At 40.5% G+C, this 23,845-nt stretch overlaps 2 protein-coding genes across 3 annotated transcripts in view; one reads left to right on the forward strand and one right to left on the reverse strand.

The window, feature by feature from the left end:
* The window catches only part of ZNF483 (zinc finger protein 483), a 28,709-nt gene extending 15,859 nt beyond the window's left edge, over positions 1–12,850 (forward strand). Inside the window, exon 6 of the mRNA XM_054500505.2 lies at positions 677–12,850. Coding sequence (XP_054356480.1) covers positions 677–2,190 — 1,514 coding nt within the window. The 3' untranslated portion in view covers positions 2,191–12,850. The remainder of the gene's footprint in view (positions 1–676) is intronic.
* A 9,048-nt stretch (positions 12,851–21,898) lies between these two features.
* PTGR1 (prostaglandin reductase 1) overlaps positions 21,899–23,845 on the reverse strand; it is a 34,579-nt gene continuing 32,632 nt past the window's right edge. For both annotated transcript variants that reach the window (XM_054500506.2, XM_054500507.2), the window contains exon 10: positions 21,899–22,156. In XM_054500506.2, coding sequence (XP_054356481.1) covers positions 22,046–22,156 — 111 coding nt within the window. In that variant the 3' untranslated portion in view covers positions 21,899–22,045. The remainder of the gene's footprint in view (positions 22,157–23,845) is intronic.

Raw genomic sequence — 23,845 nt, forward strand, 5'->3', positions numbered from 1 at the left:
ACTTGTATTACACCGTGCTTGGTGTGGGACCTGGCATTTGGTAAATATTCAACAAATGTTTGTGCTATCATTGTTGGAAAGAGAAAAGTTAGGATATAGGGACAATAGGTTTGAACCTTTTTTTTTTTTTTTTGAGACAGAGCCTTGCTCTGTTGCCGAGGCTGGAGTGCAGTGCCACAATCTCGGCTCCCTGTAACCTCTGCCTCCTGGGTTCAAGTGATTCTCCTGCCTCAGCCTCCCGAGTAGCTGGGACCACAGGCGCATGCCACCACACCCGGCTAATTTTTTGTATTTTTAGTAGAGATGGGATTTCACCGTGTTAGCCAGGATGGTCTCGATCTCCTGACCTCATGATCTCCCTGCCTTGGCCTCCCAAAGTGCTGAGATTACAGGCATGAGCCACTGCGCCCAACCTCTTAAAAAAATTCAAAATGAAGGTGAGAACTTGCATCTAACTGTAAAGCACAAACTTTTCATCTTTCTCAATGTTTTTCTTAACCCATATGTTTACATTGTTTCCCTATATTGCCTTTTCCTTTTCTATTTTATCAAGCTCTTTTTGAGAACCATCGAAACTGTATTCCTTATAGTTATTAATGTGTTCCTATTTCAGACCCAAAATGCAACAGCTTCCTTTCTTGCAAACAGGAAATATTCTATTTCTTATATCTTTTAGATGAATCAGCTTTAGATAAAATAATAGAAAGATGCCTCAGGGATGATGATCATGGCTTGATGGAAGAATTCCAGCAATATTGTGGCAGCTCAGAGGAGGATCACGGTAATCAGGGAAATTCAAAAGGAAGAGTCACACAAAACAAAACTCTTGGGAGTGGCAGTAGGGGTAAGAAATTTGACCCAGATAAAAGCCCCTTTGGACATAATTTCAAAGAAACTTCAGACTTAATTAAACATCTGAGAGTCTACTTGAGGAAGAAATCTCGGAGGTATAATGAAAGCAAGAAACCCTTCAGTTTTCATTCAGACCTTGTTCTGAACCGCAAGGAGAAAACCACCGGAGAAAAGTCACGGAAATCTAATGATGGTGGGAAAGTCCTGAGTCACTCTTCAGCTCTTACTGAACATCAGAAACGTCAGAAGATTCATTTGGGGGATAGGTCCCAAAAATGCAGTAAGTGTGGGATAATCTTTATTAGAAGATCAACTCTTTCTAGGAGAAAAACCCCTATGTGTGAGAAATGTCGGAAAGATTCATGTCAAGAAGCAGCCTTAAATAAAGATGAGGGAAATGAGACTGGAGAAAAAACTCATAAATGTAGTAAGTGTGGAAAAGCTTTTGGCTATAGCGCCTCACTCACCAAACATCGGAGAATTCACACTGGAGAAAAACCCTATATGTGTAATGAATGTGGAAAAGCTTTTAGTGATAGTTCATCGCTCACACCACATCATAGAACTCATAGTGGAGAGAAACCCTTCAAATGTGATGATTGTGGGAAAGGTTTCACCCTAAGTGCTCACCTCATTAAACATCAGAGAATTCATACTGGAGAAAAACCTTATAAATGTAAAGACTGTGGGAGACCCTTTAGTGACAGTTCATCTCTTATTCAACATCAGCGAATTCATACTGGAGAAAAACCCTATACATGTAGCAATTGTGGAAAGTCCTTCAGTCATAGCTCATCCCTTTCCAAACATCAGAGGATTCATACTGGAGAGAAACCCTATAAATGTGGCGAATGTGGAAAAGCCTTTAGGCAGAATTCATGCCTTACCCGACATCAGAGAATTCACACTGGAGAAAAACCGTATTTGTGTAATGATTGCGGAATGACTTTTAGCCATTTTACATCTGTGATTTATCATCAAAGACTTCATTCAGGAGAAAAACCCTACAAATGTAACCAGTGTGAGAAAGCCTTCCCAACCCATTCACTGCTTAGTCGTCATCAGAGAATTCATACTGGTGTAAAACCTTATAAATGTAAAGAATGTGGGAAGTCCTTCAGTCAGAGTTCATCTCTTAATGAGCACCACCGAATTCATACAGGAGAGAAACCCTATGAGTGTAACTATTGTGGTGCAACCTTTAGTCGAAGCTCAATCCTTGTAGAACACCTAAAAATTCATACTGGAAGGAGAGAATATGAATGTAACGAATGTGAGAAGACATTTAAAAGTAATTCAGGCCTCATTAGACATCGGGGATTTCACTCTGCAGAGTAATCCTGGAACTACATTAAAGTGGGGGGAATTTAATTCAAATTGTCAGTTACTGAACCCCTGGGATGTAAACTTACAGTATTGATCAGTAGCTGCAACTTTCATAAATTGGCAATTAGGAAAAATATTCTTTTGCCCATTCATCCCTCTTCTTTTCAAGGATGGCAATGACTGGTAAACAGTAATTAGTTGGTAAAGTCACTGGAAAGGGAAGAATGCAAAATGATTCTGAGGCCAAACGAATTGGAAAAGCTCTTTTCTTCAGGGGATTTCTCTCTGATTTCTTCCACTACCATGTAGTGTGATGGAAAGAGAACTTGACTGCAGTCAGATAACTTGGATTCTGTCCCAGTTTACCAACCAACTTGCTGTATACACCTTGGACAAGTCATTTGACCTTTCAGAATTTTATTTTCGTCACCAGCAGAATGAAGGGATGGGACTAATGATTTTTGCCTTTTTTGGTTTTTTAGTTTTTGTTTTTTTGGTATTCATGATAATCTCTGAAGCTATGGACATAAGTTGTTTTTTTTTTTATTTGTCATTACTTTCAAATTTCTCTAGTAAAAAATACCAGTATTCAGGATGCTGGACTTCTTTTCTTTTCCTTTTTCTTTTTTTTTTCAATTTTTCTTTTTTGGGATGGAGTCTCACTATGTTGTCCAGACTGGTCTTGAACTCCTGGGCTCAAGTGATCCTTCCATCTCAGTTTCCTGAGTAGCTGACATTACGGGTACACTCCACCAAGCCTGGTTCCTAGGATGCTGGACTTCTAGCTTAGTGAGAATGCAGTATACTTTTTGAAAACTTTGTGCAGGAATCCCTCAAATGCTGTAACTAGGAATGGGTCAGTGAAGTTCAAATGACTTTTTCTTGAGGGAGTATTTTAATTGGACAAGGGAACTCTTTTTCTTTTGGGCATTGGCCAACGGGACTGGGAAGCCAGAGAGCTTGCACCTGAGCCATCTCAGCCATGAGAGTAACAGTCCTAGGAAAATAGATGGGGGCTGGGGGTAAGGAAATGTGCTGAAGACAGAGCTGTTCTGGATGGATTTTAGTTTGCAAAAATTCTACTTTAAAACAATTTTGCCTGTAGCAAGTACATTTTTTTGCAATTGGAGTGTAAACATTCTGTATGGCAACAGTTAAAAGCTGTTCTAACAATTTGCTTGGGGGGTGTGTGTGTGCATGTGCGTGTGTGTGTGTGTGTGTGTGTGTGTGTGTGTGTGTGTATACATTGTTGCCACTATCTAAAATTAGGGCGTTTCATACTAAAAACAAAGCTTGTCTTAAAAAAATTATAAGGGCTAACAACACTGGGCTTATATTTCTGTAAAGCACTCAGCTTGTCCTGGGTAGCAGCTGCCACCTTTTGATGGGGAATCGACTTTCTGACTTAGCTAGTTCTCTCATGTATGTAACCTGACTTTCCCACTGTATGAATGTTCTATTATAACCCCATTTGGAGAATAGATATAACCCCATTTGGAGAATAGATATAACCCCATTTGGAGAACAGATATAACCCCATTTGGAGAATAGATTCCCACGGTATGAATGTTCTATTATAACCCCATTTGGAGAATAGATACCCTAAAATCTAAAGAGCCCACTGATAGCAAGTAAAGTTCAGGGAATGAATGTAGAATTGATACAGAAAAAAGTTTCAGTTAAGTTTTCTTTTGTGAAATTAGACTTCAGAGTAATAGAATATACGGGTATTGGTGGATTATTCCTTATAAATTTCATTGGTGGAGTCTGAATAATAATTTCCAACAGAAAAAGGAACTTAAGGCCCTGAATGAGTGAGTTTTTGGCTTCAGGTCATAGGGTTCTGGAAGAACCCCATGGACTCAACAGTGGTCTAGAAATAAGTTCCTAAAGTTGAAATTGTAGGCAGCTCCTATGAAAAGAGAGCTAAACCAGAAAACTCTTGGCTTATGGAAGTAAAGCGATCCTTAATGCTGATCTTAGACTCAGGAACATTTACTGTGACTAATGTATGTAGGTGTGAAATGCTACCTCTGGGAGAAGGTTTTTGGTGCCTCCCCAACCCCAAGCCTGCAGTTTAAATATTGCTGTGTGATAAATTGGTCTGCATAGTTACTGCTAAGCAGACCAACGAATCATATTCTAGCCATGAAAGGAATATTTATTATGAGAATCATTCATAATGGTTTTAAGTTTTTTTCTGAAAAATATAATTTATAGAAAGAGTTGAAGAAATACGTAAAAGTCTTCAGAAGAGGCTTGTTCCAAGATGATTACTCTTAGACTCCCTAACATTCATAACAGTGTTTTATCCCAGTGTCCATTGGGAATCTGGAGTATAAACTTTTTTTTAAAGGAATTTATTGAGGTACAAATTACATATCATTAAAACCATTTCAAGTGTACAATTCAGTGAGTTTTAGTAAATATGCTGAGTTGTGCAACCATTACCATAATCCATTTTTTAGAACATCATCCAAGTAAGATCCGTTATTCCAGTTTACAGTTAATCTCCCTTCCAACCTCTAATCCCAGGCACCCACTACTCAGTCTACTTTGTGTCTCTAGAGTTGTCTTTTTCTGTACATTTTATGTTATATGTGATCTTTCTGTGTTTTTTTCATTAATGTGTTTTAAGTTCATCCATGTTGTAACATACTAGTACTTTATTCCTTTTTATCATAAATAATATTACATTATGTGGATGCTTTGTGCATTCACTAGTTGAGGAGCATTTGAGGTTGTTCCAGTTTTTGCCTGGTAGGAATAATGCTGCTTTGAACATTGGTATGCAAGTGTTTTGAACGTTAGTGTGCAAGTCTTTGTGTGGACATGTTTTCATTTTTCTTAGGCAGTTGCCTGAGGGGAGTTGCTAGGTCATACAGTAAATTTTTGTTTTACTTTGTTAGGAAACTGCCAAATTGTTTTCCAAAGTGACCGCATTATTTTACATTCTGACTAGTAATTTGTGGGGGTTCCCATTTGTCTACAATCTTGCCAGTCATTGTTGTCTGTTTTTTAAAAATTATACCCATCCTAGTGTTTGAAATGATATTCCTTTGTGGTTTTAACTTTGATTTTCCTGATGGCGAATAATGTCAAAGCATCTTTTATGTGCTCTTCAGCCATTCATGTATCTTAGTGAAATGTTTATTCAGATTTTTTGTCCATTTGAAATTAGAGTTTGCTGATATTGTGTTGTAGTCCTTTTTATTCTGGATATAAGTCCTTTATCCAATATGAACTTTCTAAATACCATGTACTAGCTACAGAGGGCAGCCTCAAACTCTGTTGGATAATATTTATCAAAGTCTTGATTTCAGTGGTTAAGTCTGTATAATTGCCCGCAGGACATTCAGTCTGGCCCATCACCCAAATATTTAAATTCACTTTTGGATTAAGTCAGATTATCAAAAGGCTTTAAACATCTTTTGATTCATTATAAGATTGCTTTTATGAAGAGCACTGTGACACATTTTACTTTAAAATGAAGTCCTTGCTTTAAATAATGTTTCCTCTTAATGAGCTTGTATAAATTTTTTTCATGTCACAGGACAAGGCAAGGTTTTGGTCAATAAAGTCATTTTATTTATTTTCGAATTATTTTTTAATGTACTAAAATATATATAGCATAAAATTAACCATTTAAACACTTTTTGGTTATACAACTCAGTAGCATTTAGATAGATGCACATTTTGTGCAGTCATCACCACTATCTATCTCCAGAACTTTTTCATCATCCCAAACTGAAACTCTGTACTCCTTAAACAGTAACTCCCCATTTTCTCCTCCTCAGGCTCCTGGTAACCACTGTTCTACTTCCTGTCTGTACAAATTTGACTGTTCTAATTACTTGGTATGAATGAAATAATACAATATTTGCCCTTTTGTGTGTGGCTTATTTCACTTAGCATTAGGTTTTCAAGGTTCGGCCATGTTGAAGCACATATCAGAATTTAATTCCTTTTTAAGGCTGAATAATATTCCATTTTACTTGTATACCACATTTTGTTTATCCTTTTATCTGCCAATGGACATTGAAGGTGTTTCCACCATTTTGGCTATCAAGAATAACATTGCTATAATCAATGGTGCTTTCTTTTAAGTATACACCTAGAAATGGAATTGCTGGATCTTATGATTCTATGTTTAACTTCTTGAGGAAGTGCAACTACACTATTTTAAATTCCCACCAGCTATGTACAAGGGTTTCAATATCCCCGCCCTTGCTAACACTTATTTTCTATTTCTTTTTTATAATAGACATCCTAATGGGTTTGAAGTGGCATCTTATTCTAGTTTTGTTCTGCATTTCCCTAGTGATTAGTGATGTTAACTCTCTTTTTATGTGCTTATTGACCATTTGTATCTCTTCTTTGGAGAAATGTTTATTGAAGTCCTTTGCCCATTTTTTAATTGGTTTTGTTGCCGTTGTTGTTTAGTTGTAGAAGTTCTTTATATATCCAGAATATTAAAGAACTTTTCAGATAAATGATTTGCAAATACTTTCTTCCATTCTGTATGGGTTGCCTTTTCATTCTGTTACTAATGCCCTTTGAAAAAAGGTTTTAATTTTGGTGAAGTTCAATTTTTCAATTTTTTGTTTTGTTCCCTGTGCTTTTCTGGTCATACCCAAGAAACCATGGCCAAATCCAATGTCATGAAGCTTTTCTCCTGTTCTAGGAGTTTTATAGTTTCAGGTCTTATGTTTAAGTCTTTTAACGATTTTGATTTTTATGTATGGTAAAGGGTCCATCTTCATTCTTTTGCATGCGAATATCCAGTTTTCCCAGCCCCATCTGTTGAAGAGACTATCCTTTCCACATCATGTATTCTTTGCACTCTTGTCAAAGATCATTTGACCCTATACATGCATGTTTATTTCTGGCTGTCTACTCTGTTCCTTTGGTCTATATGTTTGTCTTTATGCCAGTACCATGCTATTTTGATTACTCCAGTAATGTTCTGTAATCAGGATTACACTATGTTTCCTGTAGTACGTTTTTGAAATGAGGAAGTGTGAGGCCTCCAGCTTTGTTCTTTTCCAAATTGTTTTGGCTATTCGGGGGTCCTTAAGATTTCAAATGAATTTTAGGATGGTTTGTTTGTTTTTGTGGAAAATGGCATGGAGATTGGGCTTGCATTGAATTTGTAGATGGCTTTGGGTAATGTGGACATATTAACAATATCAAACATTACAGTCTGTGAACCCAAGGTGTCTTTCCATGTATTTGTGCCATCTTTAATTTTTTTCAGCAATGTGTTATAGTTGTGATTGTACAAGCCTTTTGCCTCCTTGGTCAAGTTTATTCTTGAGTGTTGTATTGTTTTTGATGCTGTTGTAAATGGGTCTTTGTTAGTGAAGCATAACTGAGTTTCGAGTGTTGATTTTGTATCTTGCAACTTTGCTGAATTTGTTTATTAGTCATAATAGTTTCTTGTGAAATTTTTGGGATTTTAAAATATAAGATTATGGCATCTGCAAATAGATAATTTTTCCTGCTTCCTAATTTGGATGGCTTTAACTTGCCAATTGCTCTGGCTAGGACTTCTAGTACTGTGTTGAATAGAAGTAGCAAGAGCAGGCATCTGTGCCTTTTCCTGAAATGCTTTCCATTTTATATCATTCTGTATGATGTTAGCTGTGGTCTTTTCATATTTGACCTTTATTATGTTAAGGTAATTTCCTTTTATTGATAAATTGTTTGAAGGACAGTTTTGCTGGATATAGAATTCTCAGTTGACAGTTTTTTTTTTTCTTTCTGCACTAAGAGTATAACAACGCCACAGCCTTCTGGCTTCCAAGGTTTTTGATGAGTAATCAACAGTCTCACTGAGGATTTCTTTTATGTGATGATTTGAGGATTTCTTTTATGTGATGATTTGCTTCTCTCTTGATGCTTTTGAGATTCTCCTTTTGTCTTTGGATTTCAACAGCTTGATTATAACTTGTCTTGGTGTCTCTGTGGGGTGAGGGTAGGAGTCAATTGCAGTGCTTGTTGCCATAGTTCAGAACCTGTACCACAAAGACCCTTCCAGTTCTGTAGAATGGTTTATTGCTTTATTATCAGTGCAACAGAGAGTCACTGGAGGTTCTCTGTGTGTGTGAGTGTATAAATAAAGATTTAATTTTGTTTTGCTCTTTTGTTTTCCCCTCGGAATAGTTTATCAGATGAGAAATTTCTTGATCACTGGGGAGAAATATCTTACAATTCTGAAAACACACTGTCAAAATGCTTTTCATAAAATGTAGCATATTTTAGGGTTTCTCCCTTGTGTGGAAATGTTAGTGTCTATAATAAAGGTCTGAACTAAGAAAGCTTCTCTCAAGCCAGAACACATGTGAGGTTCCTCTGCTGAATGTATCTTTTGGTGCTCAGTAAGTTGTGATTTCTAAACAAAGTGTTTTTCACCCTGAGAAATTGGTGAGATGTCTCTCTCTCAGAGTCTTTTTTATGAAGTCTGATATTGAGAGGTTCTTCCAGGTTGGAGTCCTCAGGTCTCTCTCCCTTGTAGATTATCAGAGTGGGTCAATAATCTACAAGCTTTGCTAAACCTACCTGTAGCTCTTCTGGGGTGGCGGCGGTGGTGGTGGTGGTGGCAGCGGCAGGGTTCCCTGTTGATTTTCTAAATGTTTATAGTCCTTTTGTAAAGTGGACCTTTGCTTTCTAAGGTAATGGTGAATGATACATATTCCCTTCATTTTTCTGCTTTGAAGCTTCAATCTTCTTCATTTTCTCTTTTGATCTGTCAACACAATCGGAACCTTTACCTCTTTGAGCATCTTTAAGGCAGTTGCTTTAAAGTCTGTCTAGCGAGTCAATGTTTGGTCTTCCTCATGTCCATTTTTGGTTGGTTTATTTTGTGCCTTTGAATGGTCCATACTTGTTTCTTTGTATGCATTGTGATTGTTTTTGTTGACAACTAGACATTTGAATTTTATAATGTGGCAGCTCTGGAAATCAGATTATTCCTTTTTCCCCAGGGTTTATTTTTTGTTTTTTGTGTTGTGTGTTTTTTGTTTTCGTTTTTGTTTTACTGTCATAGGCTGTCTCTGTGCTAGGGATCAGCCTGTGTTGAATGCCTAAAGTTGTCTCAATTCTTTTCAGAACCTGCGTTTTTCCCTGGGCAGGGGCAATGACTTTCTGAATTCTCCTAGATACTCAGTTTTTTGAATGTCCAGAAAAACAGGTGTCATCCCTTTTTTCTCCTGGAAGCCACTTTAGCCAGTTGGGGGTTGGGAGAATGGTAGCTTGCTTCTTTGTCTGCTCTTTCTCTGTGATCAGAAGTAGATATCTGCAATCAGAACCCTGCTATTTGGAGGAAGTGGCCTTTATTGTCCACCCTGGCTGCAGCAAGCTGATCCAGAAATGTGGGGTTGTGTCTCCACAGCTGCCTGCCATGGAGTGGGTGGGGATGGGTAGCTGCTACTTCAGTGAAGGCTGAAATCCACCAATGTTAACTGCAATTTACCAGTCAGGATTTCCCCTAGAAGCTACAAGTGTTCAGATGGACTCATGTGCTCCCAAAATAATCACTTTAGGAACTTTCTGCCGATGTAATTATTATCTAGGTGGAGAGGTGGATTCCTGGGCCACTCTCTCCATGTCTTTGATTTTTCCTACTTTCTTGAAGATTTCTTCAACTTTATCTTCCAGCTCTACTATTAAATGTTGTGAATGTTTTTATCTCTGCTGTCATATTTTTATTTCCAAGTGCATTATCTGATTCTTTGTTCCTTTTTTCTAATTGGTTTTATTTCATAGGTGAAATATTTTTTCTCTGAGCATGTTAATTATAGTGTCTTTCTGTGTTATTCTGCTCCCTGCATTATCCCTGTTTCCTTTGAGTTGTTTTTACCTGTTTTCTGTCTCTCACACTGGAGGCTTTCCTGAAGCCTCTGGTGATCTTTGACTATTTATATTTAAGAGCAGGGCTCTAAAAAGCTGATTGGAAGGTGTTTTAGGTACTTCAGCACCATCCAGCAGTAATATAATGTGAGCCACATACATAATTTCAAATTTTCCAGTAGCCACTTTTAGAAAATAAAACAGGTAAAATTAAAAATGTATTTTGCTTCACCCAATATATCCATAATATTATTTCATTATGTAATCAATGTAAAAAATTATTGAGACATTTTGTTTTTTTGCACTATTTTTGAAATCTGGTATATAATGTGTTACAGCATGTCTAAATCTACACACAAAATTTTCATTTGTAATACGTAACTCACATTTAGATTTATAAAACGTAGAGTTGATAAGTAGATTCACGTAGTTCTTGCAAACATACTTTGTTGTTGTTCTAAATATACTTAATTTTCCAATAACTGAATCAAGTATCCAATTTTTTTTTTTTTTTTTTTTTGAGATGGAGTCTCACTCTGTTGCCCAGGCTGGAGTGCAGTGGCGCGATCTCGGCCCACTGCAACCTCCGCCTCCTGGGTTCCAGCGATTCTCCTGCTTCAGCTTCCCCAGTAGCTGAGATTACTGATGCACACTGCCATGCCTGGCTAATTATTTTAGTAGAGGGGGGGTTTCACCGTGTTGCCCAGGCTGTTCTCCAAATCCTAAGCTCAGGCAATCTGCCTGTCTCGGCCTTCCGAAGTGCCGGGATTACAGGTGTGAACCGCCGCACACAACCCCAATTTTTTTTGATATTTGTATCCACATTAACAAAACTCTTATTAGAAAAATTCATTTAATATCTAGGCAAAATTATATCACTTTCAAAACTTTTTAAGTAAATTCAGTAATTCATATCAATTCAGTTTATTAGCATCAAATTTGATGAAGCATTGCATAAATGGAAACAAAACAGTTTATCAATACAATATCATTCTTCAGATTTTATTTTTTGCAGCCATTTATTAACATTTAAAATTTTCTGCATATTGACTCATTTGAAAAATATGTGAGTTATTCTGTTTTATTTGTATTATGAAATGTTTCTATTGTAAATAAATTACCTGTCTAGCCAGGTCACAAGTTTTTCCCATTTTAGGAGCTTCAAATTTAGCTTGTTCATATGCAGCGTGATATTAGGGAGAAAATGTGAATCACAGTGCTACTTTTTGTCTTTGATTGAATATTTGGTAACATTTCTTTTGTTTCAAGGAAATCTTGAATTGGATTTTCTAGTACAGGAAATCCTTATAAAATTCTTTTGTATGTCATCCAAGTAACATTGGTAAAGAAACAAGATCATTAGATACATTGCCTTTTTTTTTCAGAAGTTTCATAAACTGTTAGCATTCTATAGCTTTTGTGCATATATACTGAAGAATTATAACACATGTATCCATGACTCGTTTCTTGGAGTCTGCTTCAGAAAATTGAACACAAATATTTTCAGTATGTATCATGCAATAGAATAAAGCGATGAGGGAAAAGTTATCCTCTTGCTTTAAAATTCCAACATGGATGGTGTTTTGACTTAACTTAGCTGGAGTTCCATCGTTGTGATAGAAACTAACTTTTCTGTCTCTAACTGAAATTCTTTGACAGATGGAAGATTGTCAAAAATATCTGCCATGAGTTTCAGCCTTTAGGCAATGAATTCACATTTCATTGCCTTTACATGAATCGACATTGTAAATTTGGAGGTTCTTTGAGACAGAATATACCCAGAGTTTTCTTTGGGCAGTGTCTTATATCAAACAGTTAATCCAAGGCTAAAGAAAGATACTTGAAATTTTTCAAAATTTGAATTAATTGGTCTTTATTATTAAAATATAAATATTCTATTAGCAAAAATATATTTTGTTCATATATATCCAAGAGCAAAATTGTTTAATGATTTCACTGACATTTTCAGTTTTCGTGAATGTCTTTTAAGGTCTTTTCCTCATAATTTTCTAAATACGATAAAGTGATAATTTCTTCATCTCTCCATCTAAGGTTCTTTGTATATGCATGTGTAAGAAGCTATTTTATAGCTTGCCAGGTTTACAAACTCAGACCCTTTTAAAAGCTGTTTAAATTGTTTTGTTAGAAGTTTCACTCGCAGTTCATATGAGTAATTTTGTGTATTCTTTTTTGACTTACATTCACTAAATGGTTGCTAAAAATTACGTCTTAAATATTGTCTTAACTATTATCTACTATGTATCTTTAACACTTTTGAATACAACAAACAGCTTTTCCATTTTGCTCTGCTGCAGTAAATTGCAATTGCCATTCATCATTAAATGTGCACTATACTGTCTTCTAGTCTTCTTTCTTGACTCTGCCAGTTGTAGTACCAGCTTCTGTATCTGCACTGAATTCTGCCTCAGTAATATGCCTTTGTTTAAAATTTAAATATTTTTTCATATTTTTAACCTAGAAAATAATTATAATGAAAATATTAAGTATCTCATTTTAGGATTCTGATTTACATAGGTATCACTGTAACTTGTGCTGTTTGCATAGGTATACTCTATCTTGTGCTATCTGCATAAAATATCCAAGTAAACACATTGTGATTTTACATCCGTGCATAGAAAAAAAATCATCTGAACTCAATCAATCTGTTGATACTGACTAGATTGGTGACGTGTTTACGTGTAACACTAGTGATAATGCACGTTCCTGTACAAGCATTATAATACAACAGTGTCCTATGCCATGCAGTGGTTAAAGTGAATTGTAGTTCTATCAAAATAAAGATACGTTTAGTGGAAAAGTATTTGACTCTGCTTCTGTTTTTAAAATTGTGAAATGTGGCACTGTGTGCATTTCCATTTCTCACTAGCCTCAAGTGACTACCATATTAAGTTGCTGTACGCAATCCTAGCCACAGAGAACCCAAAAAATTGGAGTAGCTTAACTGAATGAAAGTTTATTCCCCAGGGGTCTTTCCAGCATTTTATTGCTTTCCCATATTTTGTAGTCATGCTGTGTGGAGCACATGACTTCCAACGTCCCAGAGGCAGGGAAAGGAAGAACTGGAGCATTGTGCAGTGTTTTTAAGCACTAGCCTAGAAAAAGCTGAGAACCACGGGTTTCAAACTAGGTGCCAAGGTTTCCCATTCCACTGTAGAGAGCTCACACGGGCTTTCCAGGATATTTTAAAATCTTGAGATTATCAAAACTACAACTATTGACATCACAAACTATTACTATTATGTTATTGGAATTAACTACTTAGCAAATGGAATTGGTAGTTAATGGGTTTTTTGTTTGTTTGCCTGGGAGCATTGTGGAAAAATGGCCATGGTACTACAGATCCTGCAACTAAGAAAGTTTGTGAACCTCTTAGAAGTCACTTCTCTTCCGTTGCCCAGAGATCAATCATATAACCCTAGCCTAACTTAAAGGGAGGCTTGAAATACAGCTTTCCCCTCATTGTGGTGAGCTCATAGATTATTTCTACCACAGTCTGTTCTTTGGGTCACCAAACTCTTCCCACACATAATGGATACAGTAGCCCCCTTATCCATGGGGGATATGCTCCAAGACCCCGAGTGGATGCCTGCAACCTCAGATAGTACCAAACCCTGTGTGTTCTATGTTTTGTCAGTCTGATAACCAAGAAGGCTACTAAGTGACTAACAAGACAGGTAGTGTAGATGACATGGATATGCTGGACAAAGGGATAATCTCTGTCCTAGGAGGCATGGAGCAGGATGGCAAGAGGTTTCATCAAGCTGCTGAGAACAACACACAATTTAAAACTTAGGAATTGTTTATTTCTGGAATTTTCTATTTAAAATTTTGGGGCCAAGATTGATTGAGGGCAACTGAAACCATGGAAAGTGAAACTTTGAATAAGGGGAGACCACTGTATTTTACCCAAAGGAGACAATCCAAAGTCTAATCTGCTCAGGGTTTACAACTGAAGTCCAGGGTCTTTGAGTTAGACGCTTTGAGTGTGACCTACTTTTTGCCTTTGGGACCCTAAATGTCAGTGCCTGTTAATTTTTCTTTGAGAAGTATAATTTCTCCAGAGGTCTGCTCTATAATTTCCCCAGAGAAGGATGTTCTAGTCAGCATGGGGGATAATAAGTCTGGCTACCATTACTGGGGAGCAGGCAGAGGCACGCCACATGGTGGGATAGGAGTTGGAGTTCATCCCCTTTTATTCAGACTTCCACTTAGTATCCTGTTTTTAGTCTTCTATCTTATTTCTATCCTCCTCTAGGCCCAGGGTACCCAAGTTAATAGCCTATCAAGTTCTATTTGATAAAAGATAATGCCTGTCATTTCCTGTGGGAATTGTGGTGAATTGCTAATCACCTGGCAAAATAAGATAGGAGTGGCATTTTGAGCTCAAACTGTTCTATGCACATTTTCAAACTCTTTTTAGCCTCTGATTTCCTCCCTACTTCCAGAAAACCTGATGCCTCCACCTCCTAAATCTTTCCATATTTCATTAGTACTCCATCAGAAGGCAGTTGTGCTATTTTCTACTGTGCTCTGTTAATAAAATTTTTCCTCTAAACAGTATGTGTATTAGTCTGTTCTCACACTGCTATAAGGAACTACCTGAGACTGGGTTATTTATGAAGAAAAAAAGCTTAATTGATTCACACTTCCACAGGCTACATAGGAAGCATGGCTGGGAGGCCTCAGGAAACTTAAAATCAAGGCAGAAGGGCAAAGGGGAAGCAAGCACATCTTCACATGGCAGCAGGGGAGAGCAAAAAGGGGGAAGTGCTACACACTTTTAAACAACCAGATCTCATGAGAACTCACTATCATGAGAACAACAGGAGGGAAATCTGCCACCATGATCCCATCACCTCACACCAGGTCCCTCCCACAGCATTGTGGATTATAGTTCAACAGCAGATTTGGGTGGGGACACAGAGCCAAACTATATCATTCCACCCCGGCCCCTCGCAAATCTCATGTCCTTTCTCAGATTTCAAAGCTAATCATGTCTTCCCAACAGTCCCTTAAAGTCTTAACTCATTCTAGCATTAACTCAAAAGTCCAAGTCCAAAGTCTCTTCTGACAAAAGGCAAGTCCCTTCCACCTATGAGCCTGTAAAATCACAAGTCAAAAACAAGTTAGTTACTTCCAAGATAGAACAGGGATAGAACTTCCAAGATAGAACAGACATTGGGTAAATGCTCCCATTCCAAGGAGGAGAGATTGGCCAAGACAAAGGGGCTACAGGCCCCATGCAAGTCCAAAACCCAGCTGGGCAGTCATTAAATCTTAGAGCTCCATAATAATGTTTGACTCCATGTCTCACATCTAGGGCATGCTGATGCAAAGGGTGGGCTTCCAAGGTCTTGGGCACCTCCGCCCTTGTTACTTTGCAGGGTACAATTCCCATGGCTGCTCTCAAGGGCTGTTGTTGAGTGCCTGTGACTTTTCCAGGTGCATGGCACAAGCTGTTGGTGGATCTACCATTCTGGGGTATGGAGGATGGTGGCCATCTTCTCACAGCTCCACTGTGTGGGGGCTCCATCCCCACATTATCCCTCTGCACTGCCCTAGTAGAGGTTCTCCACAAAGGCTGTGCTCCTGCAGCAGACTTCTGCCTGGACATCCAGGCATTTCCATACATTCTCTGAAATCTAGGCAGAGGCTCCCAAACCTCAACTCTTGTCTTCTGTGCACCTGCCAGCCAACACCACATGGAAGCTGCCAAGGTTTAGGGCTTGTATCCAATGCTGGGGGAGGGACCTGGTGGGAGGTGATGGGCTCATGGTGGCAGATTTCCCTCCTGTTGTTCTCATGATAGTGAGTTCTCATGAGATCTGGTTGTTTAAAAGTGTGTAGCACTTCCCCCTTTTTGCTCTCCCCTGCTGCCATGTGAAGATGTGCTTGCTTCCCCTTTGCCCTTCTGCCATGATTGTAAGTTTTCTGAGGCCCCCCAGCCATGCTTCCTGTATAGCCTGCGGAACTGTGAGTCAATTAAGCCCAAGCTATACCTTCAGCTATGTTAGCCATGGCTGGAGCAGGAGTGGCCACAATGCATGGTTCCGTGTCCTGACGCTGCACAGAGCAGTGCGGCCCTGGGCCTGGCCTGTGAAACCATTTTTATCTCCTAGGCCTCCAGGCCTTTGATGGAAGGGGCAGCTGTGAAGATCTCTGAAATGCCCTGGAAGCATTTTCCCCATTGTCTTGGCTATTAACATTTGGCTCCTGATGCAGAATTTCTGCAGCCTTCTTGAATTCCTCCCCAGAAAATGGGTTTTTCTCTTCTACCACATGGAATGGCTAATGGGGTGAAACCCCATCTCTACTAAAAATCCAAAAATTAGCCAGGCATGATGGCACGCACCTGTAATTCCAGCTACTTGGGAGGCTGAGGTGGGAGAATTGCTTGAACCTGGGAGGCAGAGGTTGCAGTGAGCTGAGATGGCACCACTGCACTCCAGCTTGGGCAACAGAGCGAGACTCCATCTCCAGTAAAAAAAAAAGAAGACTTGAACACATGGAAAAGTATCATGCTGTTGGACAGGAAGACTCGATATCTTTTTTTTTTTTTTTTTTGGAGACGGAGTCTCGCTCTGTCTCTCAGGCTGGAGTGCAATGGTGTGATCTCAGCTCTCTGCAACCTCCGCCTCCTGGGTTCAAGTGATTCTCATGCCTCAGCTTCCCGAGTGGCTGGGATTACAGGCATGTGCACCATGCCCTGCTAATTTTTGTATTTTAGTAGAGACGGGCTTTCACTGTGTTGGACAGGCTGGTCTTAAACTCCTGGCCTCAAGTGATCCGCCTGCTTCAGCTTCCCAAAGTGCTAAATTACAGGTGTGAGACACCACACCTGGCCGATTTGTCTCATTATTGATGATGTTAACCTTGACCACTTGATGAAGTGGTGGTAGGCTTCTTCACTTTAAACTTCTTTACCCTTGTTAATTAAAAAGTATTCTGTGGTGAAGTACGTTAAAACTATGGAAGTAGGGCTGGGCACGGTGGCTCATGCCTGTAATCCCAGTGCTTTGGGAGGCCAAGGCAGGCAGATCACGAGGTTAAGAGTTCGAGGCCAGCCTGGCCAACATAGTGAAACTCTGTCTCTACTAAAAATACAAAAATTAGCAAGGCATGGTGGTGTGCACCTGTAGTCCCAGCTACTCAGGAGGCTGAGGCAGAAAAATTACTTGAACTCGGGAGGCGGAGTTTGCACTGAGCCGAGATTGCACCACTGCACTCCAGCCTGAGTGACAGAGCAAGACTCCGTCTCGGAAAAAACAAAAACTATGGAAGTACTCCATTCCTCATCAAGTTTTCAGTGTATTCAGGTATTTATCTCAGTACGGACTCATAGTTTCCCTTTTTAATTCAATGGTATATAATCTGTAATTATCATTATCTACATGGAGCTCAAATTTTCCATGATTTGTCTAGTGGGAGCCCTTTCGAATTGGCTGTGTTCTTTTGACATGACCTCATTATTCTTTGAGCACTTGTTTGATTTAAGGTATAAGATGCTCCAGGCTGGGCATGGTGGCACATGCCTGTTGTCTCAGCTAGTTGGGAGGTTGAGGTAGGAGGATCTCTTTAGCCTGGGAGTTTGAAGTCAGCCTTGACAACATAGCAAGAATCCTCTTAAAAAAAGAAAACTGAAAATGTTGCAAGCTCATCTTGTATCTTCCCTACCCCAGCCCCAGAACAAGCCATTTCTGGTTCCTTTTAGTAGAGAATAATATATAAAATCCACAATCTGGAATTCAGATAAACTCATTGCTATTGGAGTGTCACTACTTTCAGGCCCTCTTAGTGGGCAGAGTTATATATGTATGTGCACACACATTCACTTATATGTGTGTCTATATACATATGATATATACACACAAATCTATTTTTTGTCTCATATACATTGAAATTCATGAGTTCATACCAATACCTTCAATTCCAATCTAACACCACAAGGTTCTTCCCATGTTTGTAACTCCCTTCTCTGACAGTGAGAAACTCTGGCTTCCCTTATCTTTAATTTTACTTGTTTGATCAAACCTTCTGTATGTAACCATCTTCTATCACCACACTACCCCCTCTCCTGCAGATGCTCCTCCATTCCTCTCAAGCTCTGACATCCTGCAGCTCCTGGCCCCTACTCTTGCCTCCCCATGTGGTTAGTCTTTCCTTGCCAAAGCTCTGTCTGCTCATGCTGGGCCATGCTGCCAGGTAGAAGCTCCCCTCAGGCTCTGACCTCCCTGCCAAGCTATCCATGCATCAGCACCTCCTCAGCCTCCTTGGGATCCAACCGCCCATACCAGGTCACTCAACTCGCACATGATACCCTCCTACCTCTGCTAGGGATCACATACTCCACACCAGGCCACCCCTTCACATGCACACCTTCCTTACTCTGGGCCCTTACACTCCATGCCAAGCTGCCCCCAGGCACGATGCCCTCCATACTCTGTGTGGACTTTGACTCCTCACACCAGACAGCCCTGCAATTCCAATGCCCTTCTCACCCTACTTGGACTCTGACACCCTCAATCAGGCCCTGCTGCCTCTCCCCTACCCACACAGATGACTTCACTGTTCTTGGGCTCTGATACACCATCTGGGAAGCCCTGCTATGACTCGAGCCATGTTCATTTTTCTTGGGCTCCAACTCCCCTCATCAGGCCACAACACACTGCCCAACCCCTCCTTCTTCCTGCTCACCAGTGTCCACACTCACACACACACACTCACACACACACATACACAACATACACACATATAACACACACACACATACAACACACACACACACAGCATTGGGCTTTGACTCCCTGTGCCAGGCAGCCAGCCTTGGTGCATGACCTCTTTGCTCTGCTGTGGGCCATAGAGGCTCTCCCACCCCAAACCCCAGCAGACAGTCACCTTGCTTGGCTGCATCTAATGTCTTTAGGATTGAATAGTTTGGTAAGAAAAGAGGACACTGGCAGGAATTTTTTTTTCTCTTATCCCTGTCCTTCAGGCATTCCTCAATTATCTTCCTTGAAGACAAACCATATTAGAAGTTTATTACATCTTTCCACAGTTTTTGTACAGACACTCTTCTCCCCATTGTTTCATTGTACTACAATTTATTTAACCCCTTATCTCTATGTTGGCAGAATGATCAATAGAATTGACATCTTTCTGACTGATACTGAATCTTCTGGCCGGGCATGGTGGCTCAGGCCTCCCAAAGTGCCTCATCCCAGCACTTTGGGAGGCCGAGGTGGGTGGATCACCTGAGGTCAGGAGGTCGAGACCAGCCTGGCCAACATGGCAATACCCATCACTACTAAAAATACAAAAATTAGGCTGGGCGTGGTGGCTCATGCCTGTAATCCCAGAACTTTGGGAGGCCGAGGCGGGTGGATCACAAGGTCAGGAGATCGAGACCATCCTGGCTAACACAGGGTGTCTCTACTAAAAATACAAAAAATTAGCCAGGCATGGTGGCGGGCGCCTGTAGTCCCAGCTACCTGGGAGGCTGAGGCAGGAGAATGGCGTGAACCCTGGAGGTGGAGGTTGCAGTGAGCCGAGATCAGGCCACTGCACTCCAGCCTGGGCAAAAGAGCGAGACTCCATCTCAAAAAAAAAAAAGATTAGCCAGTTGTGGTGGCAGGCGCCTGTAATCCCAGCTACTTGGGAGGCTGAGGCAGGAGAATTTCTTGAACCCAGGAGGCGGAGGTTGCAGCGACTGGAGATCATGCCACTGCACTTCAGCCTGGGAGACAGACAGAGACACTGTCGCAAAAAAAAAAAAAAAAAAAGCACCGTGCACGGTGGCTCACACTTTATAATCCCAGCACTTTGGGAGGCCCAGGTGGGCGGATCACAAGGTCAAGAGTTTGAGACCAGCCTGACCACCATGGTGAAACCCCCATCTCTACTAAAAATACAAAAAATTAGCCAGGCGTGGTGGCTCGTGCCTGTAATCCCAGCTACTGAGGGGGCTGAGGCAGGAGAATCACTTGAACCCGGGTGGCAGAGGTTGCAGTGAGTGGAGATTGCACCACTGCACTCCAGCCTGGGCAACAGAGTGAGACTCCATCTAAAAATAAAATATATATATATTGACTCTTCCTGTCGAAGAGCGTGGTACCTTTCCATATGTTCAAGTCTTCTTTTGTGTTCATCAGTAAAGTTGCTTTTGTTGTTGTTGTTTTGTTTTTAATTTTTTTTAGACACGGGGTCTTACTCTGCTGCCCACGCTGGAGTGCAGTGGTACAGTCACAGGTCACTGCAACCTCGGACTCCTGGTCTCAAGTGATCCTCCTGCCTCAGCCTCCCAAGTAGCTGGGACTATAGGCACACACCACCACACCCAGCTAATTTGACAATTTTTTGCAGATACGGGGTATTGTCCAGTCTGGTCTCAAACTCCGAGACTCAAATGATCTCACCTTGGCCTCCCAAAGGGCTGGGATTACAGGTGTGAGCCACTATGCCTGGCCCCTCAGTAATGTTTTAAGTTTTTCTTCATATAAATCTTGCACATTTTTGTAGATGTATAGACATTCCCGTGTGTTATCTTTTGTGCAGCTCTTGTGAATGACAGATTCCTACTTTGGTCTATTGAATAATTAGACTCACCTGTAGAGGACCAGTATGGACTGGCCGTAAGACCCCTGTATGCCTGCAATGATTATTTCTTCTGGCATAATGACAAGCAATAGGGGTGGTAATCTTAAGACTTCAAAATCACTGATATCGGCAGGGAGGTAGCTAACACTTACCTAATATATGCCAGGCATTATGCTGGTGTTTTTTTGTTTTGTTTTGTTCTTTTCTGAGATGGAGTTTTGCTCTTGTTGCCCAGGCTGGAGTGCAATGGAACGATATCGGCTCTCTGCAACTTCTGCCTCCTGGGTTGAAGCGATTTTCCTGCCTCAGCCTCCCAAGTAGCTGGGATTACAGGCACCTGCTACCATGCCCAGCTAATTTTTGTATTTTTAGTAGAGACAGGGTCTTGCCATGTTGGCCAGGCTGGTCTTGAACTCCTGACCTCACCTCCGCCTCCAAAAGTGCTGGGATTACCACACCTGGCCTATGCTGGTGTTTTAAATAAATGTATAACGTGTATGAAACAGATGTTATTATCCTCACTTTAAAGATGAAAAATCAGAAGTCTAAGGTCACAGAAGCAGTAAACTTTTTTTTTTTTTTGAGACGGAGTCTCGCTCTGTTACCCAGGCTGGAGGACAGTGGCGCAATCTCGGCTCACTGAAACTTCCACCTCCCGGGTTCAAGTGAGTCTCCTCCCTCAGCCTCCCAAGAGGCTGGGATTACAGGCATGTGCCACCACACTCAGCTAATTGTTGTATTTTTAGTAGAGACAGTGTTTCACCATGTTGGTCAGGCTGGTCTTGAACTCCTAACCTCGTGATCCACCCACCTCAGCCTCCCAAAGTGCTGGAATTACAGGCATGAGCCACCACGCCCGGCTGACTATTTTTTTTAATTTTATTTTATTTTAAGTTCCGGGATAATTGTGCGGAACGTGCAGGTTTGTTACATAGGTAAATGTGTGCCATGGTGGTTTGCTTCGCCTGTCAACCTGTCACCTAGGTATTAGCCCCCGCATGCATTAGCTATTTATCCTGATGCTCTCCCTCCCCTACCCCCGCTTCGACAGGCCCCGGTGTGTGTTGTTCCCCTCCCTATGTCCATGTGTTCTCATTGTTCAGCTCCCACTTATGAATGAAAACATACAGTGTTTGGAAAATTTTCACACTTCAAAGCCATTATTTTCTACCACAACTCAGAAAAAGCTGTAATGAACAGTGAGGTGACTGGTTGTTGTTGACTGTGAAACCTCCATCCTCCATCACTAATTACATGGCACTTAAATGTATTTTATTTAATAGCTCAAACTCATTACAAGTACATTTCTTAGACATTTAAAGTAGTATACATTTTTGTTAAATGGCGAAAAACAAATTAAGTAATCATCTAAATGGCCTCCAGATTGCACGTGTCCTCTTTTTCATGCTTTCACTATTGTCTTCCCCAAATTATCTCCTTTCAGCATTCCCATAAATGCAGCTGGCATGTTTTCAAATCCTTCGATGACATATTCCTTGTACTGGATTTTACCCTGTATCAAAGCAACAACAAATTTTAAAACTTAATTTAATATTCTCAATGATATACTGTTCTCATCCTAGCAACAAATTTATCAGGTACATCATTGGAAACCTTGAAAATAAGAGATGGAGGTCCTGTCCTCCACGAACTTGAAGTCAAGGGGGAGCAAGTTCCACTTACACAGTACATGTAAAAGATTACAAAGTACACCTAAGAAGAACTTAATAATAGGTGTCAGATCATAGTGCAAAATGTCATAAGGCAGCGATTAAGCAATCTCTTTTTCTTTCTTTCCTTTTTTTTTTTTTTTGAGACAGAGTCTCGCTCTGTCGCCCAGGCTGGAGTGCAGTGCCGTGATCTTGGCTCACTGCAAGCTCCGCCTCCCAGGTTCATGCCATTCTCCTGCCTCAGCCTCCCGAGTAGCTGGGACTACAGGCGCCCGCCACCATGCCCAGCTAATTGTTTTGTATTTTTAGTAGGGACAGGGCTTCACTGTGTTAGGCAGGATGGTCTCGATCTCCTGACCTCGTGATCTGCCTGCCTCGGCCTCCCAAAGTGCTGGGATTACAGGCGTGAGCCACTGTGCCCAGCGCGATTAAGCAATTTCTAAGTAAGATGCATAGTAAAGTTTAATAATACAATGATCTCAGAGGAGGTGCAAATAGACAGAGAAAAGAGCACCCTTCATTACCTCTGGCCCCTGAAGAGGCAGGTCCTATTCAGGAAATATAAATGGCAGGACAGTCTAATAATCTGTCTCCCCTTTAAGCCAAGGTTCTTTCAACATGTGTTTAACCTTTATCTGGGAGTGTGGGAAGGAAGCGTTCATGTTAGTGAGGAAGGGTCTTCATTTCTCTTTCTACTACAAGGCACAGCCTACTAATGGGAACTAATTTACATTTTCAGATTTTTTTAAGGGGGCTTATATAGAGACCTGAGTTACCTGATACAAGTATTTCCCTAATGTATTCCAGCAATGGCTTAGCACTCTTCATGGATTTATAGACAAGATTATTTGCTTGAAGTCAGTCAATTACAAAGTAGGGAAGCTGAGATTTATACTTTTAGTATTATTATTATTATTATTCTGAGACAGAGTCTTACTCTGTCACCTAGGTTTGAGTGCAGTGGCACAATCATAGCTCACTGGAGTCTCAACCTCCTGGGCTCCAGTGATCCTTCCGCCTCAGCCTCCTGAGTAGCTGGGACTACAGGGATGTGCCACCACGCTCAGCTAATTTTTTTTACTTTTTGTAGAGACGGGGTCTTGCTAGGTTGCCCAGGTTGGTCTCAAACACCTAGGCTCAAGTGATCTGCCCACCTCAGCCTCCCAAAGTGCTAGGATTATAGGCGTGAGCCACTGTGCCTGGCTGAGATTTGAACTTTTGACTTGAAAGACCCAACTCATTCTTGTTCTTGAAGAAGCAAGGAATCTGGAGAGGGTGGAAAGGTAGAATCCAGTTCAGAGGTTAAAAATAAAGAACAAATACTGTTATGGACTGAATTGTGTGCCCCCAATCCAAATCCATATGTTAAAGTCCTAATCACCAGTGCCTGACAATGGGACTATATTTGGAGATAGGGCTTTTAAAAAGGTAATTAAGAGGCCAGGTGCAGAGGTGGATTTGCGCTCTGTCACCATGCTAGAGTGCAGTGGCACGATCTCGACTCACTGCAACCTCCGCCTCCCAGGTTCAAG

The sequence above is a fragment of the Pongo pygmaeus genome, chromosome 13 (genome assembly GCF_028885625.2).
Source record: "Pongo pygmaeus isolate AG05252 chromosome 13, NHGRI_mPonPyg2-v2.0_pri, whole genome shotgun sequence".
In the NCBI taxonomy this organism is placed as follows: Eukaryota; Metazoa; Chordata; class Mammalia; order Primates; family Hominidae; genus Pongo; species Pongo pygmaeus.